This window comes from Taudactylus pleione, unplaced genomic scaffold (genome assembly GCF_031769625.1).
Source record: "Taudactylus pleione unplaced genomic scaffold, aTauple2 ptg000217l, whole genome shotgun sequence".
Classification (NCBI taxonomy): Eukaryota; Metazoa; Chordata; class Amphibia; order Anura; family Myobatrachidae; genus Taudactylus; species Taudactylus pleione.
Genome location: NW_028284619.1, coordinates 5,020,034 through 5,047,090, shown reverse-complemented (window position 1 = coordinate 5,047,090; position 27,057 = coordinate 5,020,034). Strand labels below are relative to the sequence as shown.

At 42.6% G+C, this 27,057-nt stretch overlaps 1 protein-coding gene across 2 annotated transcripts in view; it reads left to right on the top strand.

Annotated features, from left to right (window-relative positions):
* LOC148517427 (interferon-induced very large GTPase 1-like) overlaps window positions 1-26,726 on the top strand; it is a 36,417-nt gene extending 9,691 nt beyond the window's left edge. For both annotated transcript variants that reach the window (XM_088478695.1, XM_088478694.1), the window contains exons 2-3: window positions 531-567; window positions 20,295-26,726. In XM_088478695.1, coding sequence (XP_088334821.1) covers window positions 20,513-25,312 — 4,800 coding nt within the window. In that variant the 5' untranslated portion in view covers window positions 531-567; window positions 20,295-20,512 and the 3' untranslated portion in view covers window positions 25,313-26,726. The remainder of the gene's footprint in view (window positions 1-530; window positions 568-20,294) is intronic.
* Window positions 26,727-27,057: the final 331 nt, after the last annotated feature.

The following is a 27,057-nucleotide window of genomic DNA, read 5'->3' as shown; positions in this document are numbered from 1 at the left end:
TGAGTAAGTTTAGCTATTTGCTGCACTTATGGTAACTTTGAATATGCATCTTTTTATTCATAGCCTCACAGCGCTACATAAAAATAATGTAAGTCTCCAGGAAGAAGGCTAGTTCAGCTGCTGTTGCTAATGTTTTTCTACACCACTTTAATGGCAACTTGTTCGCCTTGTGGCTAATTGAATTGACCCCATAGTGGCACTTCACTAGCTCAATATATTAGTTTTAATATTACATATTTATGATTTGTCCTGGTATGTGACTAGTGCTAGCACTGATGTTTGTACATTGTTTTTAGACTGTTTCTCCCTTTTGCAGAGCTGTGTACATCTTGTGGTGCACCAAACCTCTATCCGTATGTGTAACCCTCGGTGATGAGTTACTAAGTGCCTCCACCCAAGCTATTGTGTTTTTTTTGTTTAAGGTTTGCCTGGGAAACCCTTACACTCTCAACTATGTGGTGTGCAATTCACATGTAACATACAATACTGTATAGATTGAACGTAACCACCTGTTCCTCCTTCCTTCACAGGTTCTCAGTGCTTGAGGTATTTCGTCACCCTCTTCAGGTAAGTAAGCACACACTGGTTATAGTTTCAGAATTCCCTTTGAGGATTAATAGTAAAGAATAGAACATATATATTTTGTACAGATTTACATATACAATAGATATTACAGTAGCATTTCACATTACCACATTTATCATATAAGTGGACTTTATATACTCTTAAATATCAGTTCCTGTAGGTCCCAAAGATGTGATGGTAGGACCGACTTAGCATTTATATACATATATGTATCAAAGTCCCGATCCTACTATAGACTCATAATAAAGTGTCCTTTCTGTTATCCTTAATGCTACAGGACTCTGTGGCATCACAAGGGGGATGCGAGGGGTGTGGGCTGCACCAGTGTGTCACCCTCCAAGGGGTGAGGCCAAAGTGCCGACTCCTCAGTGGCAGGAGCCAGGTGCTGCACTGTAGAATTATGTGCAGCACTCTGCTCCAGAGGGAACCAGCTCTTTGAAACAGATTTGTCCATGGGGCAGCCAACATCTTCCAGTGACTAAAATGGGGGTTTGGGCCTCTAGGCCATGCCCCCTACCTGTGAGGCCAAGACCCCTTTTGGCTAACATTCCTGCCCGCACCAGATGTCACCTCAGTGAGGGACGCCACTGAAAGAATTGCCTATGTCTCTGTAAGGACAACTCTCTCATCCTTTTTCCTTTATTAGTTTAATGGTTCTTATTCAACTGGATGCTATCCACTGACTCCCCTCAAATTTATTTCTTTATTTTATTTATTAACAGTTTCTTATATAGTGCAGCATATTCCGTTGCGCTTTACAATTGGAGCATTAATAGAACAAAACTGGGTAATAACAAACCGATATATAGGTAGGAAGGCCCTGCTCGCAAGCTTACAATCTTAAGGGAAATAGGCATTGATACACAAGGATAGGTGCAATATATTGCATTTTGGTCCAGCCAGAATGTACAGTTGGTTGGCTGCATGATCCAGTCACACAGGAATATCGACCAAATGTCATGAGGATATGAGAGAAAGACGATGTGTGAGATTGTGTGTGGACTGTAAAAGGGGATGTAATTAGATATGAAGCTATGAAGGTTATGTGGGAGGTTCTGGAATCTGATAAGCTTGCCTGAAGAGGTGAGTTTTCAGGGAACACTTGAAGGATTGGAGACTAGAGGAAAGTCTTATTGTGCGAGGTAGGTTATTCCATAGAGTGGGTGCAGCGCGAAGAAAGTCCTGTAACCGTGAATGGGAGCAAGTAATGATTGGGGATGAGAGACGCAGATCTTGTGCTGAGCGGAGAGGTCTGGTTGGGAGATATTTTGAGATGAGTGAAGAGATGTATTTTGGTGTGGTTTGGTTAATAGCCTTATGTGTAAGTAAAAGTATTTTATATTGAATATGGTAGAAAACCGGCAACCAATGGAGGGGCTGACAGAGCAGGGCAGCAGAAGAACGTTTCGCAAGGAAGATAAGCCTTGCAGCTGCATTCATAATGGATTGTAATGGTGATAGCCTGTTTTTGGGAAGACCAGTAAGGAGGCTATTGCAATAGTCAATGCGGGAAATAAGTGCATGGATTAGAGTTTTTGCAGAGTTTTGGATTAGAGTTTTTAGAGTTATTGTTTGACATATGGTCGAATTTTGAATATGTTTTTTAAATGTATGTAACATGATTTTGAGACTGATTGAATATGGGGATTAAAGGACAGTTCAGAGTCAAGGATGACACCAAGGCAGCGAGCTTGTGGGGCGGGATGGATGGTCGAGGTATCAACAGTGATAGAGAGATCAGGTTGGTAACTGTTATTGCCCGGTGGAAATATAATTAATTCTGTTTTAGAAATATTAAGTTTCAGGTGGCGAGATGACATCCAAGATGAAATGGCAGAAAGACATTCAGTGACACGGACCAATACAGATGGAGATAAATCTGGAGAGGATAGGTAGATTTGAGTATCATCCGCATACAGATGGTACTGAAATCCAAAAGAGCGGATTAGTTTGCCAAGAGAGGTGGTATAGATTGAGAATAGTAAAGGACCTAAGACAGAGCCTTGCGGTACTCCAACTGATAGAGGTAGTGAAGAGGAGGCAGAATCAGAAAAACGAACAGTAAAAGAGCGATCAAATAGGTAGGAAGAAAACCAAGAAAGAGCTGTGTCCTTAAGACCTAGGGATTGCAGTGTTTGTATGAGAAGAGAGTGGTCAACAGTGTCAAAAGCAGCAGAGAGATCTAGAAGAATTAGGAGTGAGTAATGGCCTTTAGCCTTGGCAGTGACAAGATCATTTACTACCTTAGTCAGTGTCGTCTCTGTGGAGTGTTGGGAATGAAAGCCGGACTGAAGTGGGTCCAATAAGTTGTGTGAGTTAAGAAAGTGTGTGAGGCGGGTGTAGACAAGTCTCTCAAGTAGCTTGGAGGGGCATGGGAGCTGGGAGATAGGACGGTAATTTGAGAGAGTATTAGGGTCAGAATTTTGTTTTTTCAGAATGGGAGTAATCACTGCGTGCTTGAACAGTGATAGAAAGTTGCCAGTAGAGAGAGAGAGATTACAGATTTTAGTTAGGGTTGGGATAAGCACAGGAGACAGAGCTTTACTGATTTGTGAGGGTATAGGATCTAGAGGAGAGGTAATAGAGTAGGAGGATGAGAAGAGTGTAGATACTTCATCTTCGTTTGTGAGATCAAATGAAGAGAATGTGCCAGAGGGTTCAGGTAGGGAATTGAGCAGGTCACTAGCTGAGGAAGAGTCTACCATTTCATTTTGGATCTTATCAATCTTGTCCCTAAAATAGGAAGCAAGATCTTGTGCACAGATAGTAGCAGGTGGTTTGGGTGATGGAGGGGTAAGAAGCTTGAGCAGAGATTAGAGATTGGAAATATGTTTGTTTGGCAGTGTCCAGAGCAGTACGATAAGAGTTGTAGGTAGTCTTATATGTGAGGAAGTCACTTGGAGTATGAGACTTTCGCCACTGACGTTCAACGTTATGCGAGAGTTTTTGTAGATGCCTTGTTAAGCTAGAATGCCAAGGTTGATGTCTAACTCTACGTGGTGTGTGATGGGTAGCTGGAGCTACTTCATCGAGGGCTTTTTCTATAATATGGTTTAGGTGTGATGCAGCAGTCTCAGGAGAAGTGAAGGTTGTTGTTGTAGAGAGGTAGATAGTTGTTGAAGGTTAATGACATTAATATTTCTACGGGGTTTAGGTTTGGTTGATTTCAATTATGTTGATGTAATGGAGGAGAGTGTGCAGGTGATAAGGTTGTGATCTGAGAGAGGGAAAGGAGCATTAGTGAAATCAGAAACTGAGCATAGTCTGGTGAATACAAGATCAAGGCAGTGGCCATCCTGATGAGTGGAGGAGTCAGTCCATTGGGAGAGGCCAAGAGAGGATGTTAAAGAGAGTAGTTTGGAGGCATGAGGAGATTGTGGACTGTCAATGGGGATATTGAAATCACCCATAATGATGGTGGAGATGTCTGAGGATAGAAAGTGAGGAAGCCAGGCAGAAAAGTGTTCCAGAAATTGTTGAGGTGGCCCAGGTGGGCGATAGATAACAGCAACTCGCAGAGAGAAAGGGGTGAAAGTCCTGATAGAATGTACTTCAAATGATGTAAATGTGAGTGAAGGTACCTGTGGGAGAACTGTGTATGTGAAAGATTGGGAGAGTAATATTCCTACCCCACCTCCTTTACAATTACCAGGCCTGGAGTTGTGTGAGAAGTGTAGGTTACCATGTGAAAGTGCAGCAGGGGAGACAGTGTCTGATTGTGTAAGCCATGTTTCTGTTATTGCCAGAAGGTTGAGGTTGGTTGAAATAAAGAAGTCGTGGATGGATGTTAGCTTATTGCAGACAGAGCGTGCATTCCATAAGGCACATTTTAGTGACTTGGATGGTGAAGGGAGGCACGCAATGTTTATGAGGTTAGCTGGATTTATAGTTCGGTGTGGAATGTGGGTTGGGCCTGGATTTGGTGATATGTCACCAGCAGCAGTAGAGAGATATAAATATAATTGTTGGATGTGTCCGAAAGATTTTTATGGCGACTGGTTGTGGATGTCATTGTCAGTGTGTATAGATAAGTTAAAAGCTCATGTGTGTTCATAAGTGGTGAGTAGATTAATGATGTATCAATATGTACAGAAGGGTGAGCTGCAGGAAGAGTAAAGGATGTAGTGGTCTTAGAGATGATTCCATGAAGTGAGATTATAAAAAGAAGTTTTTGAAACATTCTCTTTTTTGTATTTGGAAAAAATTAAATTTTCTAAGTAATGGGTTTGTAATTACCTGGTCTTCAATGTTGTTCAATGTTTTTCAACTGTTATTTAACTGTTCAAAAAGCCCACTTTAATCACTTAATGCATAACCACATCAAGCTGCTACCCTCAGCAAGCTGCCCTAAGACTGAATGTTAAGAAATAGTATGCCTGATTAAGACACTAGCTTACATCTGAGCCAATTGGTCAGCTGGTTGAAATGCAGATTGATCAGTGGACATATATTGCACTAAGTTTAAGTAAACAGGCAGTATGACACTATAAACTATGCTTCAGTGATCCCCATCTAAACACAGGTCATGACTATGGCTAGCAAGTCAAAAAAGATTCACAAACATTTAACCAATACCAATTACAAACTTGTACAAAATTAAACACATACTTTAAATACACAGCTAATTTTGCATTAATGCAACTATAGATTAGGAGTTGTGGTTTGCAGGATGTCAAAAAATATCACATACATTGCCTAGACAGCTGATGGTAAATGGGGGTTAATGCAGGCTCTGGCAGTTTTACTCAGCAAGGACAATCACATACCTGGGATGAAAAGAGACAGATAAGTCCATATGTATAGATTCATATACATATAAGTCAAATGTGTAGATTCATTCAAAATACTTGTAGCTGACTAATTGTGAGGGTTTTAAACACTTCTCAATAGACCATACATTAACTCCCTGCAGTACTTAATGCAAGGAATCGGTATGTAATGCCGGCGGCCGTTTAGCCGCCGGATCAAATACTGACAGCAGCAGCCCGGCGTGTCGAAATCCCAACAGCATCAGGTAAGTACAATCCTTCCCCCCTAGCGGTGCCTAACCCTATCCCCCCTAGTGGTGCCCAACCCTCCCCTACTCTAGCCTTCCCAAGTGGTGCCTAACCCTAAGTCCCCCAGGGACCCCTAAAACTAACCCCCCCCTCCCCCCCACGTGCGGCTAGATGCTAAGACACCCGGCTTACCTACGTTCGGTGTGTCGGGATTCCGTAGTGGGGCTAATGATAGGTCCTATGTCGGGATGTCAGTGTCTGGATATCGGCAGGATAACACCTGACTACATCCCTAATGCAAACCCCAGAGAATAAGGCTGTGCCTGTAATAGCTCTATGTTTTCCCAAGTTGTAGCAGCTGGTGTAGCTGAATGCTTAGATACTTTATTTCAGAATGAAATAGGATTCCTAATGCTGGCCATACACGCTACAATTATTGGGGCGATCCGCCTGATATCGGCGGATCGCCCCAATAATTGTAGCGTGTGTGCAGGCGACCGAGGGTTAAATATTGCTCAGTCGGCCATGCCGGATTGTCCAGCATGCCCGTCCGATGCGATATTTGAGTTAAACTGTCGGCCACATCGGGCAGACTATGCCCAGTCATGGCCAACAGACAGGCATTTCCTGTGTTCCTTCCCATGGAAGGAACAGGGAAATGTCTCCACCCCCGGGGGAGGAGCGCAGATGTCGGGGCTAATACACGGAATCTGTATGAAATACCGCTGGCCGCATGGCCGGCAGGGCCAGCCCGACACTGGCACAGGACCCAGCAGTGACAGCCCGACAGCGCTGGAAATCCCGATCGTCCCTAGGTAAGTATTAACTAACCTACCCCCCTAACACTCCATTAGGGGTGCCTAAACCTAAGTCCCCCAGGGGGGTGCTTAACCCTAACTCTCCCTTCCCCTAGCCTAACCCTAACCTCTCGGGGGGGTGCCTAACCCTAAGAACCCCCGCCCGGGAGCCCTAAACCTAACCCCCACCCCGCAGCTGTCCGCTTGCGGCGCCCGGCGTCGGGGAAATTAGCGGCGTCTACATCTAGATGCCGGGCATTTCACCCTCGCCGGGATATGACAGACGGTAAGCCGGCTGCCGGTAAAATGCCAGCCGGCTTGCCGATTGCATCCCCTAAGACGAGGTATCTCAGTGTATGCCGCGGCGCGGACATCTGCAGGCTTCCAGATAAAATGCCTGTCGGTCTGACAGACATTTTATCTGGATGTGTATGCCCAGCTTCAGTGTTGCTCCTGATAGTGGGTTTTTTATTTTTGGACTTAATTGCGTTTAAAAATGGCAATTACTACAACTGGCCACTAGATGGAGGTGTTGCTTGTCTTTTTAAAGTTTGGCAGCCAGAAATATACTACAGTACTATGAAATGTTAATATGAATGAAAAGTAAATCAGTCTCTACATATACTCTATACTTAAAGAGTCAGTACTATCTTGCATCTTTTTATTGCTGCTGGTAGTGGGTGCAGTGCATTTCAGGATATTACCTTACCCTAACTATACAAGTCCCTTCTGATTGTTTGCCTGTGAAACCTTCCTATTGTAACTCCCCCAGCTCCTCACATAGGAGCTGTCAGTGGGGAACCTTACTATGGGAAAAGGGGCAGAGCTTTTAGCACTCCTGTGGGCATATCCTGGAAGCTGCTCCCAATGAAGCGGTTACAGGACTCTGCTGGACTGGCTACTTTGCTTTGCTCCCATTCAGCTGGCCAACCTTATTTTAGGTTAGACTGACTCCCCCTCTGGCCACGGAATCCGCATGTAAAAGTGCCCCCCGGGAGCCCTAAAACATTTATAGCAAATATATATATATATATATATATATATATATATATATATATATATATATATATATATATATATATATATATATATTAGGGGTGTGCACCGGCCACTTTTCGTGTTTTGTGTTTTGGATCTGGATCTTTCTTCATGTTTTGGATCTGGATTGGTTTTGCCAAAACCACCCTTCCGTGTTTTGGGTTCTGGGTTTTGTGTTTTGGATCTGTATTTTTTTTTAAAAAAGCATAAAAACAGCTAAAATCACAGAATTTGTTGGTTTCTCTGCTCCTATGCTATTATTAACCTCAATAACCTTAATTTCCACTCATTTCCAGTCTATTCTGAACACCTCACAATAGTGTTTTTATGTCCAAAAGGTTGCACCGAGGTAGCTGGATGACTATGCTAAGCAACACGAGTGGGCGGCACAAACACGTGACCCATCTAGGAGTGACACTGCAGTGGCAGACAGGATGGCAGTTAGAAAAACTAGGCCCCAAACTGTACATAATGCAATGAAAAAAAAGAAGTGCAAGATGGAATTGTCCTTGGGCCCTCCCACCCACCCTTATGTTGTATAAACAGGACATGCACACTTTAACAAATCAATCATTTCAGCGCCAGGGTCTGCCACACAACTGTGGCTGAAATGATTGGTTCGTTTGGGCCCCCACAAAACAAGCTGGCAATTAATGTGTCCCTGCACAAACTGGCTCTACGGAGGCAAGATGTCATCCTCATCCTCCTCATCCACCGATTCCTCACCCTCTTCAGTGTGTACATCCTCATCCTCACAAAGTATTAACTCGTCCCCACTTGAATCCACCACCACAGGTCCCTCTGTACCTTCTGGAGGCTGGTCTCCCTGGAAGAGCTGATAATTCATTTTGATGAACATCATCTTCTCCACATTCTGTGGAAGCAACCTCCTACGCCTTTCGCTGACAAGGTTCCCGTCTGCACTAAACACTCTTTCGGAGTACACACTGGAGGGGGGGCAACTCAGGTAAAATAGAGCCAGCTTGTACAGGGGCCTCCAAATTGCCTCTTTTTCCTGCCAGTACAGGTATGGACTGTCTGACATGCCTACTTGGATGCTGTCACCGATGTAATCCTCCACCATTCTGTCAATGGTGACAGTATCATATGCAGTGACAGTAGACATGTCAGAAATTGTTGCCAGGTCCTTCAGTCCGGACCAGATGTCCAAACTTGGTCCTGCCTGCCCTGCATCACCGCCAGCGGGTTGCTTAGGATACCTAAGTTTTTTCCTGGCAGCCCCAGTTGCGGGAGAAAATGAAGAAGGAGCCGTTGACGTGTCATGTTCCGCTTCAGCTGACAGTGTGTTCACCAGCAGGTCTTTGCACCTCTGCAGGCTTGTGTCGGCTGGAAAGAGAGACACCACATAGGCTTTAAACCTAGGATCAAGCACGGTGGCCAAAATGTAGTGGTCTGATTTCAACAGATTGACCACCCTGGAATCCTGGCAAAGCGAATGAAGGGCTTCATCCACAAGTCCCACATGCCGAGCGGAATCGCTCCGTCTTAGCTCCTCCTTCACTTTCTCCAGCTGCTTCTGCAAAAGCCTGATGAGGGGAATGACCTGACTCAAGCTGGCTGTGTCTGAACTGACTTCACGTGTGGCAAGTTCGAAGGGCTGGAGAACCTTGCACAACACGGAAATCATTCTCCACTGCGCTTGAGTCAGGTGCATACCCCCTCCTTTGCCTATGTCATAGGTGGATGTATAGGCTTGTATGGCCTTTTGCTGCTCCTCCATCCTCTGAAGCATATAGAGGGTTGAGTTCCACCGCGTCACAACCTCTTGCTTCAGGTGATGGCGGGGCAGGATCAAGAGTGTTTGCTGGCGCTCCAGTCTTCGGCACGCAGTCGCTGAATGGCGAAAGTGGCCAGAAATTTTTCGGGCCACCCAAAGCGTCTCCTGCACGCCCCTGTCGCTTTTCAGAAAATTCTGCACCACCAAGTTTATTGTGTGAGCAAAACATGGGACGTGCTGGAATTTGCCCAGATGTAATGCCCACACAATATTGGTGGCGTTGTCAGATATCACAAATCCCCAGGAGAGTCTAAGTGGGGTAAGCCACTGGGCGATGATTTCCCTCAGTTTCTCTAAGAGGTTGTCGGCGGTGTGCCTCTTACTGAAACCGGTGATACACAGCGTAGCCTGCCTTGTAACGAGCTGGCGTTTCTGAGATGCTGCTACTGGTGACGCTGCTGCTGTTGCTGCGTAAGGTGGTACATCTACCCAGTGGGCTGTCACAGTCATATAGTCCTTAGTCTGCCCTGTTCCACTTGTCCACATGTCCGTGGTTAAGTGGACATTGTGTACAACGGCATTTTTCAGGACACTGAGGACACTTTTTCTGACGTTTCTGTACAGTCTCGGTATCGCCTGCCTAGTGAAGTGGAATCTAGACGGGATTTGGAACCGGGGACACACTACCTCCATCAATTGTCTAAATCCCACTGCACTAATGGCGGATACCGGACGCACGTCTAACACCAACATAGCAGTCAAGGCCTCAGTTATACGTTTTGCTTCAGGTTGACTGCTGTCGTACTTCATCCTCCTCGCTAAGGACTGTTGGAGGGTCAATTGTTTAGTAAAAGTAGTGGTGTTCCTACTTCCTCTCTGGGATGATGAACGACTCCCAGCAGCAGCAACAGCAGCAGCGGCAGCAGTAGGCGTAGCAATGTAGGATCCTCCAGAGGAATCCCGGATAGGAGAGTCAGTCATGCCAGTGACATGGCCTGCAGGACTACTTCCGATCCTGACTAAGGAGGAAATTGATGAGGAGGGAGTTGACGGTGTGGTTTGCAGGCGCTTGGATACAACAGGACAACGGGATTTAGGTGTCCCTGGACTGCTTACGGTCTTAGCCAAAGTTTCTGAACTTGACAGTAACTTTTTATGAACGCGCTGCCGGTGCCGTATAAGGGAGGATGTTCCTAGGTGGTTGACGTCCCTACCCCTACTTATTTCACCTTTACATATGGTACATATGGCAAGACAGTTGTTGTCCGGATTTGGATAGAAATATTGCCAGACCAAAGAGGTGGAATGTTTGGTCTTCTGCCCAGGCATGACCGTGATGGGCTTTTTCATCCCACGGACAACAACTGTCTCCCCCGGAGCCTGATTTAAACAAACCACATCACCATCAGAATCCTCCTCGCCAACTTCCTCCTCAGCGCCAGCTACACCAGTATCCTCATCCTGTTGTACTTCAACAGTGACATCTTCAATTTGCATATCAGCAAGTGGACTGTGGGTGCTCCTTTCAGCACTTGCAGGGGGCGTGCAAATGGTGGAAAGAGCCACCTCTTCCCGTCCAGTGCTGGGAAGGTCAGGCATCGCAACCACCACCACACTTGGACTCTCCTTGGGGATTTGTGATATCTTCTTAGAAAGCACAGTTCTTCGCTGTGCTTTTGCCAGCTTAACTCTTTTGATTTTTTTAGTGGGAGGAGGGCTTCCATAGTCATGTGAAGCTGAACCACTAGTCATGAACATACTAGGGATCGACCTTAGCCGTTCCTTGCCACTCCGTGTCGTAAATGGCATATTGGCAAGTTTACGTTTCTCTTCAGCTGATTTAAATGTCTTTTTCAAGGTCATTTTCCTGAACTTTGCCATTTGGGATTGTATGTGCCCTCTACTATGACATTGGGCATCGGCCTTGGCAGACGACGTTGATGGCATGTTATCGTCTATGTCATGACTAGTGGCAGCAGCTTCAGCACTAGGAGGAAGTGGTTCTTGATCTTTCTCTATTTTATTTTTATCGGAGAAAGTTTGGTCCTCCATTTATGTTATATCGATTTGATATATACGTGCGGCTAAACACAGAAAATAATTTTTTTTTTGGTTTGGACTGGGGTGTACTTTCGGGGGTTACAGCACCCTTAACGGTCAAGCCAGCCGGCCCTTTACTTATGACACAGGCGCACGCTTGGCACTACTTTGTTGATGCACGTGCGGCTACTGCGCACACAATTCACAAACACAGAAAATATATTATTTTTTTAGCACTTGGGGGGAGCACCCCTGATGGACAGAGCACCCCCTGGACAACACTACAGCACCCCTTTAGGACTGGGACACTGCACAGGACTTTGGAGTGGACACAGCCCCTATGGAGAACTGACTGCACAACACAGTCCAGCCAGCCCCTATGGACTTTGAAGTAGTGGACACAGCCCCTATTAACAACAGCCGCACAGCACAACACAGCCTGCCCCTATGGACTTTGAAGTAGTGGACAACAGCAGCACTACACTACACTACACTACACAGCCCTAACTCCCACCCTCCCTCTTCACTGTCCACAGCCGAGTGAGAAAATGGCGCCGACGCGGGTACCTTATATAGGATCCAAAACCCGCGAGACTCGGAAGGCGGGATGATGACGTTTTGCCTCGATTTCAGATCCGAGTCAGGCGGGAAAAGTCGAGCCTGACTCGGATCGGACTCGGATCGGGGGGTTCGGATTTCAGAAATCCGAACCCGCTCACCCCTAATATATATATATATATATTATATATAATTACTATCATTCTTATTTCTAGTGTACATATGTAACCTATACATATTTTTTATTCATAAATCACAACAGTCTTTGGTTACCCATATATGTTGTTACAGTAATATACACTGCCTGTCAAACACACATAATCTTGGCAAAGCATCTTCCTCATGTAACCGGGGTTTACCTTACTTTATATCACAGGTTCTCAAACTCCGTCTTCAGGACCAGTTCTTAAGGCCCCCTTACATCTGCGATGTATCAGTGCGATTTGGCGATCCCCAGATGCCCGGTCAGGATCAGTGAAAACCAACATGTTAGAATTCACAGATTTGATGATCACGATAAAAAAATTATCATGATTGGCGCATCTGTGAAATGTAACATGTCGAAATTCACAGACTGGTCATGGAACATTGATGGTGGATCGCTGTTTCTGATCCCATCTCTGGTACCGTCAATCCATCGGTAGGTGTTTGGGGGCCTTGATAGAATCACAACTGAAATAATTCTCTTTTAAAATGTCAGTGTGTAATGAATACACCTGTGCACCAGTTAAATGGCCTGGATAATGTGAAGTGTTTGGGGTCCTAAGGACCGAGTTAGAGAACCGTTCCCCAAAATGATACTGTGATAGAGGCACTTCTGTTTTACTGTCATAACCAGCTATCACAGCTTTAAAATGTATGTTATAAAGGCTGGCTAGTGTCCACTGGCATAACAAGGGGGGTGCCAGCCGCATCCAGGTGTCACCAGCCAAGGGCTGACCCCAAAGTGCTGGCTATCCCTCGGTGACGGGAGCTGGGTGCTGCATTACGTGCACCACTCTGCTCCTAGAACAGTAAGGGAGCCAGCACTTTACACATGCTGGTCCCCGAAGGCAGTATACACCTCCGGCACCCCTGGTATGACAAAAAACGGGGGTTCAGGCCACACCCTCACCCACGAGGCTACAAGCTCCCCGCAGAGGGTGAAAAGTGAGGTAGGGACACCACTGCTAGTGTCAACCCTTCATCAAATATTCTAGCCAAATAACATCTCCACCAGATGGTTGTATATACATTCATGGGACACCTCCATGAAAGACACAGAATAAGATTTCTTTATTGTACAGGAATAGTAATCCTCAACCCTAAAAGTTAAGGAGTCTATTCATCATTTTCTCCTGCTTTTATATAAATTGTCAGGGCCATTCCTCACTCCTGTAATGCAGGATATATCCATACATGCCTACCCTCCGGTTTTCGCGGGAGGCTCCCGGTTTTTCGGGTAACCCCCCGCACCCCCGGAAGGGTAGGCATTTCTCCCGCATTCTGCCCACTTCCTAGTGAAGTGGGCAGAATGAGAATACCTGCGGCAATCGCGGGTCTCCGTGAAGGGGGCGGGGCTTAAGATGTGATTCTGCATGAATCACAGCATTTGGCCCCACCCCCTATGTAAATGTTACCCAATCGCGGCAGTTTTGTCACGAGGGGGCGGGGCTTAATGGCGCGTATCATTAGACCCCGCCCCCATCGGCCCCCTGCTGCTTCTCTTACCGGGGCTTCTCCCGGGAAGAGATTATAAAAGGTAGGCAACTATGGATATATCCCTGATATCACCTGGCTACAATTATCCATTGATGTTTTCCACATCCCCATACTTTAGTGGAAACTACGTAATTTATGAAGTTCAGAGAAACTCTTTTCGGAACTTGTGTGTGAAACACGATACCATTCACAAGCTGTCGTTTACATGGCAGCATGTGCAGCAGAGGGTTCTTTTCAGATCCCTCTCTGCTGTGCCCTAATACTATTTGCAACTGTCAGCTCTGATGATCCCATCCCTCCTCTGCTCCGGGCTCCCGTCACACACACAGACCCCCCCCCCTCTGCTCAGTGGCTGTCACTCCCCTATTCGCACAGCCGAGATGCCGAAGGTAAAGAGTTGTATTGGGGGTAAGGATGATAGGTTTAGGGGTTAGGCACTAGGAGGAGGATTAGGGTTAAGTATAGGGTGTGGGGAGGGGGAGCTTAGGCACTGAGGGGAGGTTAGGGTCATGCACCAGGAAGGGAGGGTTACCCTACTGAACAACAACTGTCGGTATGCTAAACCTGTCAGGATGCCGGCATTGGGATTCTGACTGCCGGGATCTTGAGTGCCGGAATCCCATATCCAACCCGTATGAACAACCATCATCTGCAGATATATCTGTTAGGTGGGTACCTAGCTAAAGCCTTCTCCTTATGTTCGAATAGCCTGTAGCTATTTCTGCACTAAATAGATCCAATAGCCGCAAAGCTTGCTAAGAGAATTCATGAAGCCTGTATGACAAGTTTCCTATAGAGTTCTAATCACCGTGTTGCTTTCCTTGCTTAAATATATAATGACCAGCTGATTAGATATAACTGAGTAGTGCATGAAATATTGCAGTCTTGGATTGTGGAATATGATAGAGGACTGCTTTCACCAATGTCTTGTACCTCCACATACACCAGCTGTGGAGGCTACTCTCCTATTCCAACTCTAGCACCACCTGGGAGGGTGGTCCTCGGTGTCCCCATACTCCTTATCTCTGCTGCTACAATGTAGTTACTACAGTATGTCTCTGGCTCATGACTCTCTGTATGACTATCCAATCAGAGGTCCTTACTCCTCGCACCAGCTATTCCTCTCTCCTGCTCTGGTTCTTCCCATGAGAGGGGATTAGTTTTTGCTTCAGCACAGCACTGCCTCACCGATCTCTCCCAAGTGACCGCACAGCTCCATCTCTCTCACTACAGGTACCTGAATATGAAAATATATATATATATATATATATATATATATATATTAGTATGAAAATAGCGCCAACCTGGCACAACTCTCCTCTACGTAATTATTAAAAAGTGTTATGAGGCAACCACACACCCTAATGTGATAGGTGTCTGCTAAAACGACTGATATACGACAATGGGTTAATTGTCCTCAGAAAAACATGTGTAAGTGTAGCTGAATAAAGCGCCTGGTGTGTTGCATATAAAAGAAGATAAAACAAAGGGTCTTAGTGAATATATCTACAAAGTGATGACAGTGATAATTATATACAATTTATTCACATAAACATAAATCAAAGGGCCTGCAAACAGTAATAGCAGCAATTAGAGCTCTATTAAGATGTTTATAAAGTGCAGTGTGCTAGACAAACATATACCATAAAACGGACATAAAAATTGATCAAAGGGCCTGCACACAGTGATAGCAGCAAATACAAGCTCTATTAAGGTATTATAAAGTGCAGTGTGCTGGACAAACATATACCATAAATATGTAATTCATAATAAATTGATGATAAATACATAAATATCGCATATATACTGATCATATCTTTAAAATTCAGACATTAAATAATTCTTTAAAATATAAAAAGAATTATTAAAAATGGCAATGCTTATCTGGCTATATGATAAAAGTTCATCAGGCAAGAAAGAGGCAGCTACCCAACGCGTTTCGTCCTTCAGGGACTTTATAAAGTCCCTGAAGGACGAAACGCGTTGGGTAGCTGCCTCTTTCTTGCCTGATGAACTTTTATCATATAGCCAGATAAGCATTGCTGTTTTTAATAATTCTTTTTATATTTTAAAGAATTATTTAATTTCTGAATTTTAAACATATGATCAGTATATATGCGGTATTTATGTATTTATTATGAATTACATATTTATGGTATGTTTGTCCAGCACACTGCACTTTATAATACCTTAATAGAGCTTGTATTTGCTGCTATCACTGTGTGCAGGCCCTTTAATCAATTTTTATGTCTATTTTATGGTATGTGTCTAGCACACTGCACTTTATAAACATCTTAATAGAGCTCTAATTGCTGCTATTACTGTTTGCAGGCCCCTTGATTTATGTTTGTTTTTTATATGAATAAATTGTATATGATTATCACTTTCATAACTTTGTAGATATATTCACTAAGACCCTTTTGTTTTATCTTATTTTATATGCAACACACCAGGCGCTTTAATCAACTACACTTACACATATATATAATATATTCTCATGGATAAATATATACTTTATATCTCAATTCTTATCACATAGCTCATATAGTCATAACACAGATTATAGTTGGGTCATCTATTTGCTGGGTTAACCCTAAATAGGGTCATACTCAAAATTTTAAGATGTTGTCATCCTCACCCTGATCACTGTCCATATCTTCACAATATTAGCTCATCCTCACCGGAACACACAGTTAGGAACACCTTTGCAGTCAATTATAACAGATTTCTCTAATATAATTTGTAGGTCTTTTGCTTAACATCAGTTTTTCAACATATATTTTGAAAGCGGCCTCCTACGGTGACTGCTCACAGGGCTCCAAGGATGTGCTAAACACTCTTTCCAAGTACATGCTGGAGGGTGAGCTGCTTATATAAACCATAGGTAGTTTGTACAAGGTGTACAAAATTGGCTTCTTTTTCTCCCAGTGATTAAAGTGACTCACCTGTAATGCTGGCAGCATTTTATGAGAAACTAAAGCAGGAGACCTCATGTCATGTGCCACTTGAGCTGACAACTTGCTCTCCATATTTTAAGATCTGTGTCAGTTGGAAAGACATTACATAGGACTTAACCATAGAATCAAGCATGGTTGCCAAACTTAACTGATCCAATTGAAAAGCATTTGTTCCCAGTGAAGCAACATGTCCAATATACTTAACAGAGTTGCTTTATTTTATCTCCTCCTCCAGCTTATCTAGCTGGGGTTTTTTTTATTAGTTTAATTGAGAGTGTGACCTGACTCAGGCTTGCAGTGTCTGAACTGACTTCATTGGTTAGTTTCAGTAGCTTGCATACAACAGAATATTCTCCAGTGTTCTGCAGTAAGGTAACATGACCCCCTCACTCCCTAAGTAATGTTTTGATGTGTCTATATGCTTCAGTGACTGGAGGAGCAGCATCAAGCCATACAAATAAAGGGTGGAATACCCCCTGGTTACTACCTCTTGCTTCAGATAACTGGATGTAAAACTAAACTGTTCTTGCAGCTGCTGAAATCTTCTACATGCAAATGCTGAATGCCAAAAATGTCCAGAAATTATTTCGGGCCTGTCAGCATCTCCTGCAAGAACCTGTCATTTTTTTAAGAATGTCTGAACCACCAAGTTTGTTTGCGTAAAACATGGTACGTGTTAAATTTCACCCAGTTGTAATGTTCGTACAATTTTACTTGTGTTATCGGAAATGACAAATCCTGAGGAGAGTGTTTGTGGGGTAAGCCATTTTGCTATTGCATCCCTGAGTTTTACCAACAGATTGATATCAGTATGCCTCTTAAGCTGGGTACACGCTATGTGATCCATTGCATGATATATTATTCTGGGACTGATCGGAATGCTTTATCATGCGGATCACACTTGCCTGCAGGTCACCCAATGCATCGTCCCATCTGCTGTGCAGAACAGCAGATGGGATAACGTAATGAAGGATACCATGCTGCTAAATGCAGCACAGAACTACACATTGCTCTGTCATCCACTGCATCATGCAGTGTGTACGGGCAGCATGATGTATTGTACAGTCTCATTGTGCCATTGCTAGGTGCACACATGTAGTATACCCAGCATCAGATGAGCCAATGATAGAGAGTATTCTGCCTGTGAATGAGCTGGTATTGTGTGTTGGGTACTACTGTTGCTGAAGGCAAAAAACCCTCCCAGTGGGCTGTCTGTCATGTAATCTTTAGTTTGTACTGCTTGCCCACATATCTTTATTTAAGTGGATAGTTCATGCAATGGCATTTTCTAGGCAAAGAATAACATGTTTTATGTCCTGGAACAGGTGAGAAATTGCTGTTGTGGTAAAATAAAAATAGAGATGGAATTTAGAAGCATGGACACATGACCTCAAATAATTGTTTACATCAAGATGCATTGATGGTGGATATTGAATGCAAATCTAAAGCAAATGTAGCACCTGATTCATCACGGATCACAACTATAGCCACATACGCAGACCGGCGATACATATGCACTGCAGTGCGCCGGCCAGCATTGCGATCGTACTGCCATCACATATGCAGATACAAAGTGAAGGGCATCAGCGTTTGGGGATGGTGACAGGGAAGTGGTCGGAGAAACGCAGGCGTGCCAGTCCATTTGAACGCCTTTTCCTGGGCCTGAATAAGTTAGTCACTGCAATGGTATTTGGAGCTTGAGTACTCACTGCATGCAATGAGAGCTGCAATATCTGAGATGGGTCAGACCTGCTGTATTTCTTAGTGAGGGTCCGATGTTACTGATGCATACGCAGGATTGTGAGGTCTTACGAATGTGCGAAGGCGGTAGTAGGTGTCTCCATGCTGGGTGAGTAGTTGCAGGCATTAGCATATTTTTACAGCAGAACTGCAGGTGTAATTGCAGTTGCGATCGCAATAGCGATCTGTAGTGAATCTGGCCCATAGTCATCATGTCTTTAGTAATTCGCTGTGCAACAGGATGGTTGTCCTACTTGTTTCAGTTGTTGCTTAAAACTACTAGTCTTCTTGGTCCCCTTCTGAGGTGAAGTTTCACCCCCAGCAGCAGCCCTAAAGCACATGGATTCTTCTTGGGAATCCTGGATAGGGGAGGAGTCAGATGGCCTTTGCAAATTGGATACAGGACTACCTCTGATCCTTAATAAGGAGATTGATGATGATGAAAGTGACAGTGGAGATTGCATGTGCTGGTAGCTGACACTGGACTGCTTGTTATATATAATTTTCCATATTTTGTTCAGTAACTTGATGAGCTTCCTGCAAATAGGTGGAGGTGCCTAAATGGTTAATGTGCCTATATCTGTTTACTCTAACACTACAAATGGCACAGATGCTTGACCTGATGATATCACACGTGCTGCACCGGCCCAGCCTCCCTGTCACTCCCAGGTGGATCTAGCCACAATTGTAGTGCTGGGTGCCCTGCTTACACAGTAGGTGGCAAAGGTAAGGGGGGCATGTGAACTGGGCTCACAAAATTAAAGAGGGTTTGGGGCCCCTCTGAATTTCTGGGCCCGGTACAAGTGTCCCCTTTGAGGTTCACCAGGCCTGATCCTAGTGCATAAAAGAGCAATAGAAGGACCACAAGTCACCATGGTCTGAGCCGTACTTGCCACTGCATGTGGTGTATGGCATGTTGGCAATTTTGAGTTTTCCAGCAATAACTTTTCCCATCCATCATAGTTTGAGGTGTTGTTTTTTTTTTTTTTTTTTTCTTTAAGATTGTCAAACATTGTCTAGTTTTGGAGCACCCTTTCCTAAACCTTATTATCCCTAGACCTTCTGTAATAGTAAATGTTTAAGTAGTATGCTAGCACTAGTACGAGGTTTGCTTCTGTTATATTATTAACTGATCCATGATTAGTTTTAATATTTACACCAGGACAGGAGTAATAATAAGAGGTAAATATAAGGGATGCAGTTTTTATTAAAAGAATCGATATTTTTTCTAAGACATTTTCTTTTTTTTTTTTTTTTTTACATTATTTTGGGGTGCAGCTGGTGGGAACACCACCACACCAAGAGTAAGTACAGTAATATATGCTGCCTCTGAAATAGAATTTAAACTGAATTGCAAAAGTAGACTGGAGATTTTTTTTAAACTGAAAAACATGTCTAAGTTCTTTGGGGAGCAGCTCACTCACACAGCGCAGTATATTTGGACAAATAAGCTTGAAAATAATTGCACTGTCTCTGCTGTCATACACAAGTGACAATATACAGGTGTCCACGTACATCTACTCTCTGTGCGCTACAAGTCTCATTACATTACACAACGCGTGAGTGCCATGTGACGCTGTAGTGCTGAGCATATTTTCAGCCATCTTTTTACCTACAAATGCATCTTATTCACACAGCAATGATAATAGCAATTTCTGCTGATTAAAATTATATTCTGAGTGCGACTGCAGGTTTTTCTGCGTGTGAAATGCTACATTTGAGTCAGTGGCTGTGACGTAGCGTTTTGCATGCAGATGCACCTGCAGTTGCACATAGAATATAGGCATGCCGCATTTCATTTTAATCAGCAGAAGTTGCTTGTGCATTCTATTTGCATCTCTGTGTGAATAAGACACATTGGAAGGCAATAAATTGCATGAAATGATGCTCAGCGCTACAGAGTCACACCAGGGCTGTTTAATTCACAAGGAGGCTAGATGTATGTGGACACATCTGTATACTGCAGTGTAGATTGTTATCCTTGTGAAAAACAAGTGCAAGTTCACTGTTCACACACAAGCCTGCTTGCACTGGATTGCATTTGTTTAGAAAAAAGTATAGAAAAAACCTATGTTAATTCTAATGCAATCAGTATTAATGTTTAATTAATTATATTAACTAGTTATCTTTTATTCTTCAACAGAGAACCTAGAAGCCTACCAGGCATACACAAACCTCAGAAGTCCATGTGCTCAGTGGGCTAATACATTCATCCTGTACACAGATTTGACATCTGTAGATCTATATAGAGAACTCACTGGAACAAAAAGGAGAACGTTTACATTTTATGATAAACACCTGGGAGGCTCCAGTATCAATGATATAATTGAACAACATATAGAATGCTGTAATTAGAGTAAAATGGAAGATGACATGAGAGAAATTGCTAATGAAATGAATCATCTTTGCCAGGAAGGAGTAGCTGATATGATAAATAATGAAGAAATGGAATGTAGCAACATGAATATACAAGTTTCGCAATTATTAAAGAGCCTGGACCTTGACAAGTATTATCCACAAAAAATGAAGACCGCTGATTTCCATAAGATCTGTAGATCTTCTCTCTATGAAACACAGATTGCGGAAGAATCACAACTTCCTACCCACTTCTTGCAAAGATTGCTCATGTTGGATTATCGCGCACGATATGTACAGTGTAGAGTCAATGGTGATCCCATTCAGGATAATACAAGCAATGAAGATAACATATACACATCTGGGGATATCTTAGCAGATTTCCTTGGAGATGTTGAAGAAGACTTTCAACATCAAAGCACAAATAGTAAACAAACCATCCACCCTATGGATGTGCAGATGGCCATTTGTCATTGTGCTAATGACTTTATGAGACAATATATTTACACAAAACTATCTCTCTGTCAGTTTGCTGTACCGCTTTTAGTAACTAATCCCAACACAAACTCTATTGAGTTCCCACTTTGGTCTTTTCAAGAAGTAAAGAAGAAGTGGAAAACTAGAAGTGGTGATAATACAGAGAATGATAAATCTAATGACAAATTTATTAAGGAAACAGAAACTCCCATTGTATCCTTCATTCGTCTTGGCCCCTCTACATCCTCTAAGTCCCAGATAATAAATTGGCTGATGAGTAGACAAAGACATGACATCTTCTACCATCGCCACTGCAAAGGAAGCACCAAGAACTCTGTGCTAATGGATGGCGTTACAGAGATTGCCTGGTATTGTCCAGGTGGGAAGGAGGATGATGCATTTGATGACTGCATCGCATTCACTAATCTCCATGGTGATGCCAGAGACCACGATCAACAGGTTAAATTCTTAGAACAAATTTCATCTGTCATTGTAGTAATGGTCACTGATTCAGATGCAAAGGATGCAAAGGGGATAGAAGTGCTACAACAATTATTGAAATCCTCTGTACCGTTAATCTGTTTACTTACAGACAAAGCACTTTGTCAACCAACACCTGGATTGAAAAAGAAAATAGGTATAAAAAATAGAAATGAAGCAGAATTGGTACAAGAAGTAACAACCATGATACAATCATTATTACCTACTGTACAACTAAGGTACTCACTGACCAAATGTGGCAGCATTGCTAGAACTCTTGGATTTATGGTTGATGAAGACAAAGAACAATGCAAACAAGGCAAGGAACAAGCTGAGGTTCTATTCTCTCTGTTAAAAGAAAAAAATGTATCAGACACTAAGAATGAATTTCTTACTTTACAGGGTGATCTCTGGCACGAGTGGTGCATGAAAGACAAAGAAATGACTCGACTGAAGATAAACAACCAAAGTATTGAGCAACAACGAAGTGACATCGAGTCTCAAAAATATATAATTAGAAATCAACAACTAGAAAAAGCTTTTCCTCTCAATGACTTCATGAGATCTTTTCTAGAGATTCTACAGTCAAATGTAAAGTGCTCAAAAATGTATTTTCTCCAGTGGTTTAAAATGTATTTGGATGAATTATCTTCAAAAACTCTTTCAGTGTTATACCAGGAGTACCATAATGTGTGGTCAATTATAAAGAAGGAAAAGCAAATTGGTAAAAATAAACAGATTATAGAAAAAATGGGGAAAGATTTAGAAAAATTATCAATTAAGATCAATATGTCAACATTTGGGCTTGAACACATTCTGAGAGAACTTGGACAAATCTATGAAGCACTAGAAACCTTTCCCAAAGAGAACAAAAGCTTTTCCCAATTTCCAAAAATAGTGGCAAATCTCATGGTCTCGGGGTATCCGGTTGAGTTGATGGATGGCGATGCTGCCCATGTGCCATTGAGGTGGGTTCGATCTATTCTGGATGAACTGATAAAAATACTGGGAGATAGAAGACTTTATGTCCTCTCAGTACTGGGCATACAAAGTACAGGTAAATCCACATTACTAAATGCTATGTTTGGGCTGCAGTTTGCAGTAAGTGCCGGGCGATGTACTAGAGGAGCATTTATGCAGCTTATAGAGATAGATGAAGAACTAAGACCTGAATTGAACTTTGACTATGTTCTTGTTATAGATACTGAAGGGTTAAGAGCTGTGGAGTTGTCAAACAAAAATGCACTTAATCATGACAATGAATTGGCTACATTTGTAATTGGCCTGGGTAACCTTACAGCAATCAACATTTTTGGGGAAAATCCCTCTGAAATGCAAGACATCCTACAGATTGCTGTCCAAGCATTTCTGAGAATGAAGAGAGTCAATCTACATCCCAGCTGTATATTTGTTCATCAAAATGTTGGAGAAATCACAGCCAAAGAGAAAAATATGGAGGGACGAAGACGACTTCAGGAAAAACTGGATGAGATGACATTGTGTGCTGCACAGCAAGAGCAATGTGATGTCACCTGTTTTAATGATGTCATCCAATTTGATGTAAACACTCATATTCACTACTTTGCCCACCTCTGGGAAGGGGACCCACCAATGGCTCCTCCAAACCCAAGTTACAGCCAAAACGTGCAAACACTACGACAGGTCATAATTGACTCTGCAAAACAAGAAGCGCAGCAAAATATTTTAAGCATTTCAATGTTCAAAACCCGTGTTAGTGACCTGTGGAATGCATTGCTCAATGAGAATTTTGTGTTCAGCTTCAAGAATTCTCTTGAGATTGCAGCTTACAACAAATTGGAAGTGAAATACAGCCAATGGGCATGGACACTAAGAGAACACATGCTGACACTTCAAACCAAAATCAATAATCAAATTCACAAAGATGAAATAAAATCAGTGACTGTAATGTTTCTAAATGAAGAGTTTAAACAAAAATACAGAACAATCCTGGAAGATTTAAATACATTTTTTGATGGTGAAAAAGACAAGGAGATACTAGTTCAATGGAGAGTGAATACAGAAAAAAGGATTGCTACTATTAAAGATGACCTTATAGCAGAGATAAGGAAAAAAGCAGATGAACTAATTATATTAAAAATGGATAATAGAAAAATAAATGAGATAAAAGGCAAATATGAGGAAGAAATGTTTGCAGAAAGCAGAAAAATGGCCCTGTACTTGAAAGGAAAAAACTTAAATGATGACGACTTGCTGGAAAAATTTAATAAAATGTGGAATACTTTCATTAGCAAAGCAACTGCGGCAACTCATACTCCTGAATCACCACCAATCACAAGGGACTTAGAAAATATATTTCTAGAACGCTTCAAGCAAGAGCCTGGTCTGGTCGATACGATCAGAAATTCTTATAAGTGGATAAACTTAGTTGAGGAGTTCTCCAAGTACATTTCAACTAAACGCAAGCTTTTACTATGGGCTGAAAACCTTTCATTTGCAGAGAAGAAACACATAGAAAACGTAACCCAGGCTCTAAACAAGCGAATAGATGAATACATAGATCAAAAACAGCAACAAAAAATGGATTATCAGTTTATTTACTTTCATGAAATTCTGAACATCCTAAATACAGAAATAAGCTGTATGTTAGACAGAAAGTTTAAATTTAAACGAGAATACACACTGTACGTGTCTCTGTTCTTGTGCCAAAAGGCTGCCCGCAGATTTATACAGATCTCTGATGCCTTTAGAAAAGCCAATGATCCTGTTGTCTATCTACAAAGTAAAAGAAAACAATTCTGGCAGAGTTTTAAAATCTCTTGTGAAGGAACAAAACAAATCGCATCACTGGCCGACTTTCTGTGTAACACATTAAAGGAATCCATCCAACAAGGAGTGTATGAGAAGTCTGCAATCCAATTAGCTGGTGCCATGAAAAGTAACCACCCTGCTCTGAATGGGAACAGATCAAAACTAGAGTTCTGTCTACTTAAGTCACTGGCAGAGAAGGAGAACTTCCAGGAGTATACGAATTATGTCACTGATCCTAAATCAGCAGTTCAAGCCTTTATTGGGGAATGTATTGACCAGTATTATAATGACAAGACCAAGATAGCAGTCACCCTGCACATTAATGTGGATCACTTCAGAAACATTATAATACATGCTATAGATACATCATCTGTAATGGTCAGAGACAGACATGGCGACGTCAGCTCTTGGCTGGAAACTTTCTGCTCAGAGCTGGGAAGTGAGATGAATCTGTCCTGTGCTGACCTCAAAAGTGTGAAATATCAGAACATAATAGATATAGATTTTCTGAAAGAGGCCATGACACAGGCTATGGAAATTGTGGTGAAAGACCTAAAATGTGACACTTCCAAGTGTGATCTAATTGATATGAAAAAAAAGATTCTTGAAATACTATTTAGTGGGTTTCCGGGGTGCTGGCAAAAGTGCCCATTTTGTGGCGCAGTCTGTACGAATACTATTGCTGGCCATGATGGGAAGCACAGTGTGAAGTTCCATCGTCCTCAAGCTATTGCTGGTTGGAAGTGGTATAAAACAGATCACTTTGCCACAGATATATGTTCCACTCTTGTATCCAGTGATTTATTATTTGTACTTGATGATGATGATGACAGGCGCTTCCCCTACAAAACCTACAGTGATGCTGGACCTCCTTTCAGTAACTGGTCTATTACACCAGACAACTCCTCACTAACTTACTGGAAATGGGTGATCTGCCACTTCCAGTCTGCATGGGAAGAATATTATAACTTACGATTTACAGATCAGGGAACTATCCCCTCACAGTGGAAGAGTATAAATAAGCAGGATGTCATTTTGGAGTTAGATGAACAAATGTAAATGTCTAAAACAAATTAAAATTTCTCACTATTTTAAAAACTGAAGAGAGCCTACAGGGTAAGGCCTACATGTGTCCTATAATCAGCATCAAAGATCAATTTATGCTTCTAGTGTAACCTGAGATAATTATAGGGAGAAAATCACTTGGCATTTTAGAACAAAATTGGACAGTAATTGGCTGGGAGAACATTAAGAGTGTTCAGTACCATAGAAGGAATAATCTGATTGGTTGTGAGCTTCAGCAGTTATTCCACTTACCAGATGCAGCTCTGTATAACATATTAATGCTCCAACTCCTGTTTTAGCCTCTTAATACCAATGAGCTACTGTATATCTATAACACATGTCCTCAACGATCATTATATGACCTTTATTCTGTTATAATTTAGTTGTTTAGTGCTATAACCTGAATATAAAACCAGTATGCTTAAATAATACTTGCTGTGCAAATCCTGCTTACTTTGTTTATGCATTTATTTTGGCTTTCTTGTTACTGTAATAAATCATGTTTATATCTGCTTTACCTGGGTTGGGTATGATATCCCGGCTGTCGGGATGCCGCTGGTCAGAATACCGACAGCAGCATCCCGACACCCATAGAACCTAACTGAGTACTTTTGTATCCCCAACCGGTATTATGACCGTAGGCATCCCGTATGCTGGGATGCCGACTACATCCCGATTACCTGATCAGCGTAATCAATGGTCAGTCAGTCAGTCTGGATCCGAGTCAGTCTCAGGTTTTCCACCTGACTCTGAATCCAAAACAAGGAAAAACGTCATCCGCCTGCTGTCAGATTCTCAGGGGTGATCGGTGCCATTTCCTTGCTGAGTCCCGGGCTGTACTGTGCTCTATCCAGGGGGACTATGGTGTCCAATCTAGGGGTGTGCTGTTCTAGGTCCAGGAGAGAAGCTGTGTTGTCCATCCAGGGGTGTGCTGTGTTGCTCATCCAGGGGTGTGCTGTGCTCCATCCAGGGGGCTGTGCTGTCCATCAAGGGGTGTGCTGTCCAACCACGGGCTGTAAAAAAATAAAAAGAACTAAAAGTTAAAAAATAATAATAATAAGCAAAAAAAGAGTTAAAAATATTTTTTTGTGCTGTACCCCAGTGTAGCCATATAAGCACTGTGACAATGTATGCTGTACATTCCCCAGTGTATCCATATATAAGCGCTGGCCACACCGCAGTGTAATAGTCCTAAAAATATTGTGACGCTGTAGGTCATTCATAACGCAATGTAATATTCATAAAACTATTGTGACGCTGCCATCCGTACCGCAGTGTAAAATTCATACAAGTATTGTGACGCAGTAGGTTCAACATATCACAATGTAATATTCATACAAGAATTGCGACCCTGTAGGTCATTCATACCACAGTGTAATATTCATACAAGTATTGTAAGTGATGCTGTTGGTCATTCATACCACAGTGTAATATTCATAAAATATTGTGACACTAGGTTATATTCCTATAAGCGGTGGGACTCCGCAGTGTTTGAACACAGTTTAAAATAAAGTTGTCTTTTTGGTACAAATTGTGGTGTGTGCTGTACCCCACTTTGTTCGTGTTTGTTGATATGGAGCATGATCAGTTGAGATGAGAGCAGGAACCACATACTAGTGCTGGAGCTGCTGCCACCAGTGATGATACTAGTCTGTCAACGTCATCTACTAAAGCTGATGCCCAAGGTCAAGGAGGGCTTAAGTCAAGCCATCTAAAATCAAAGAACCAATCTTTTACAG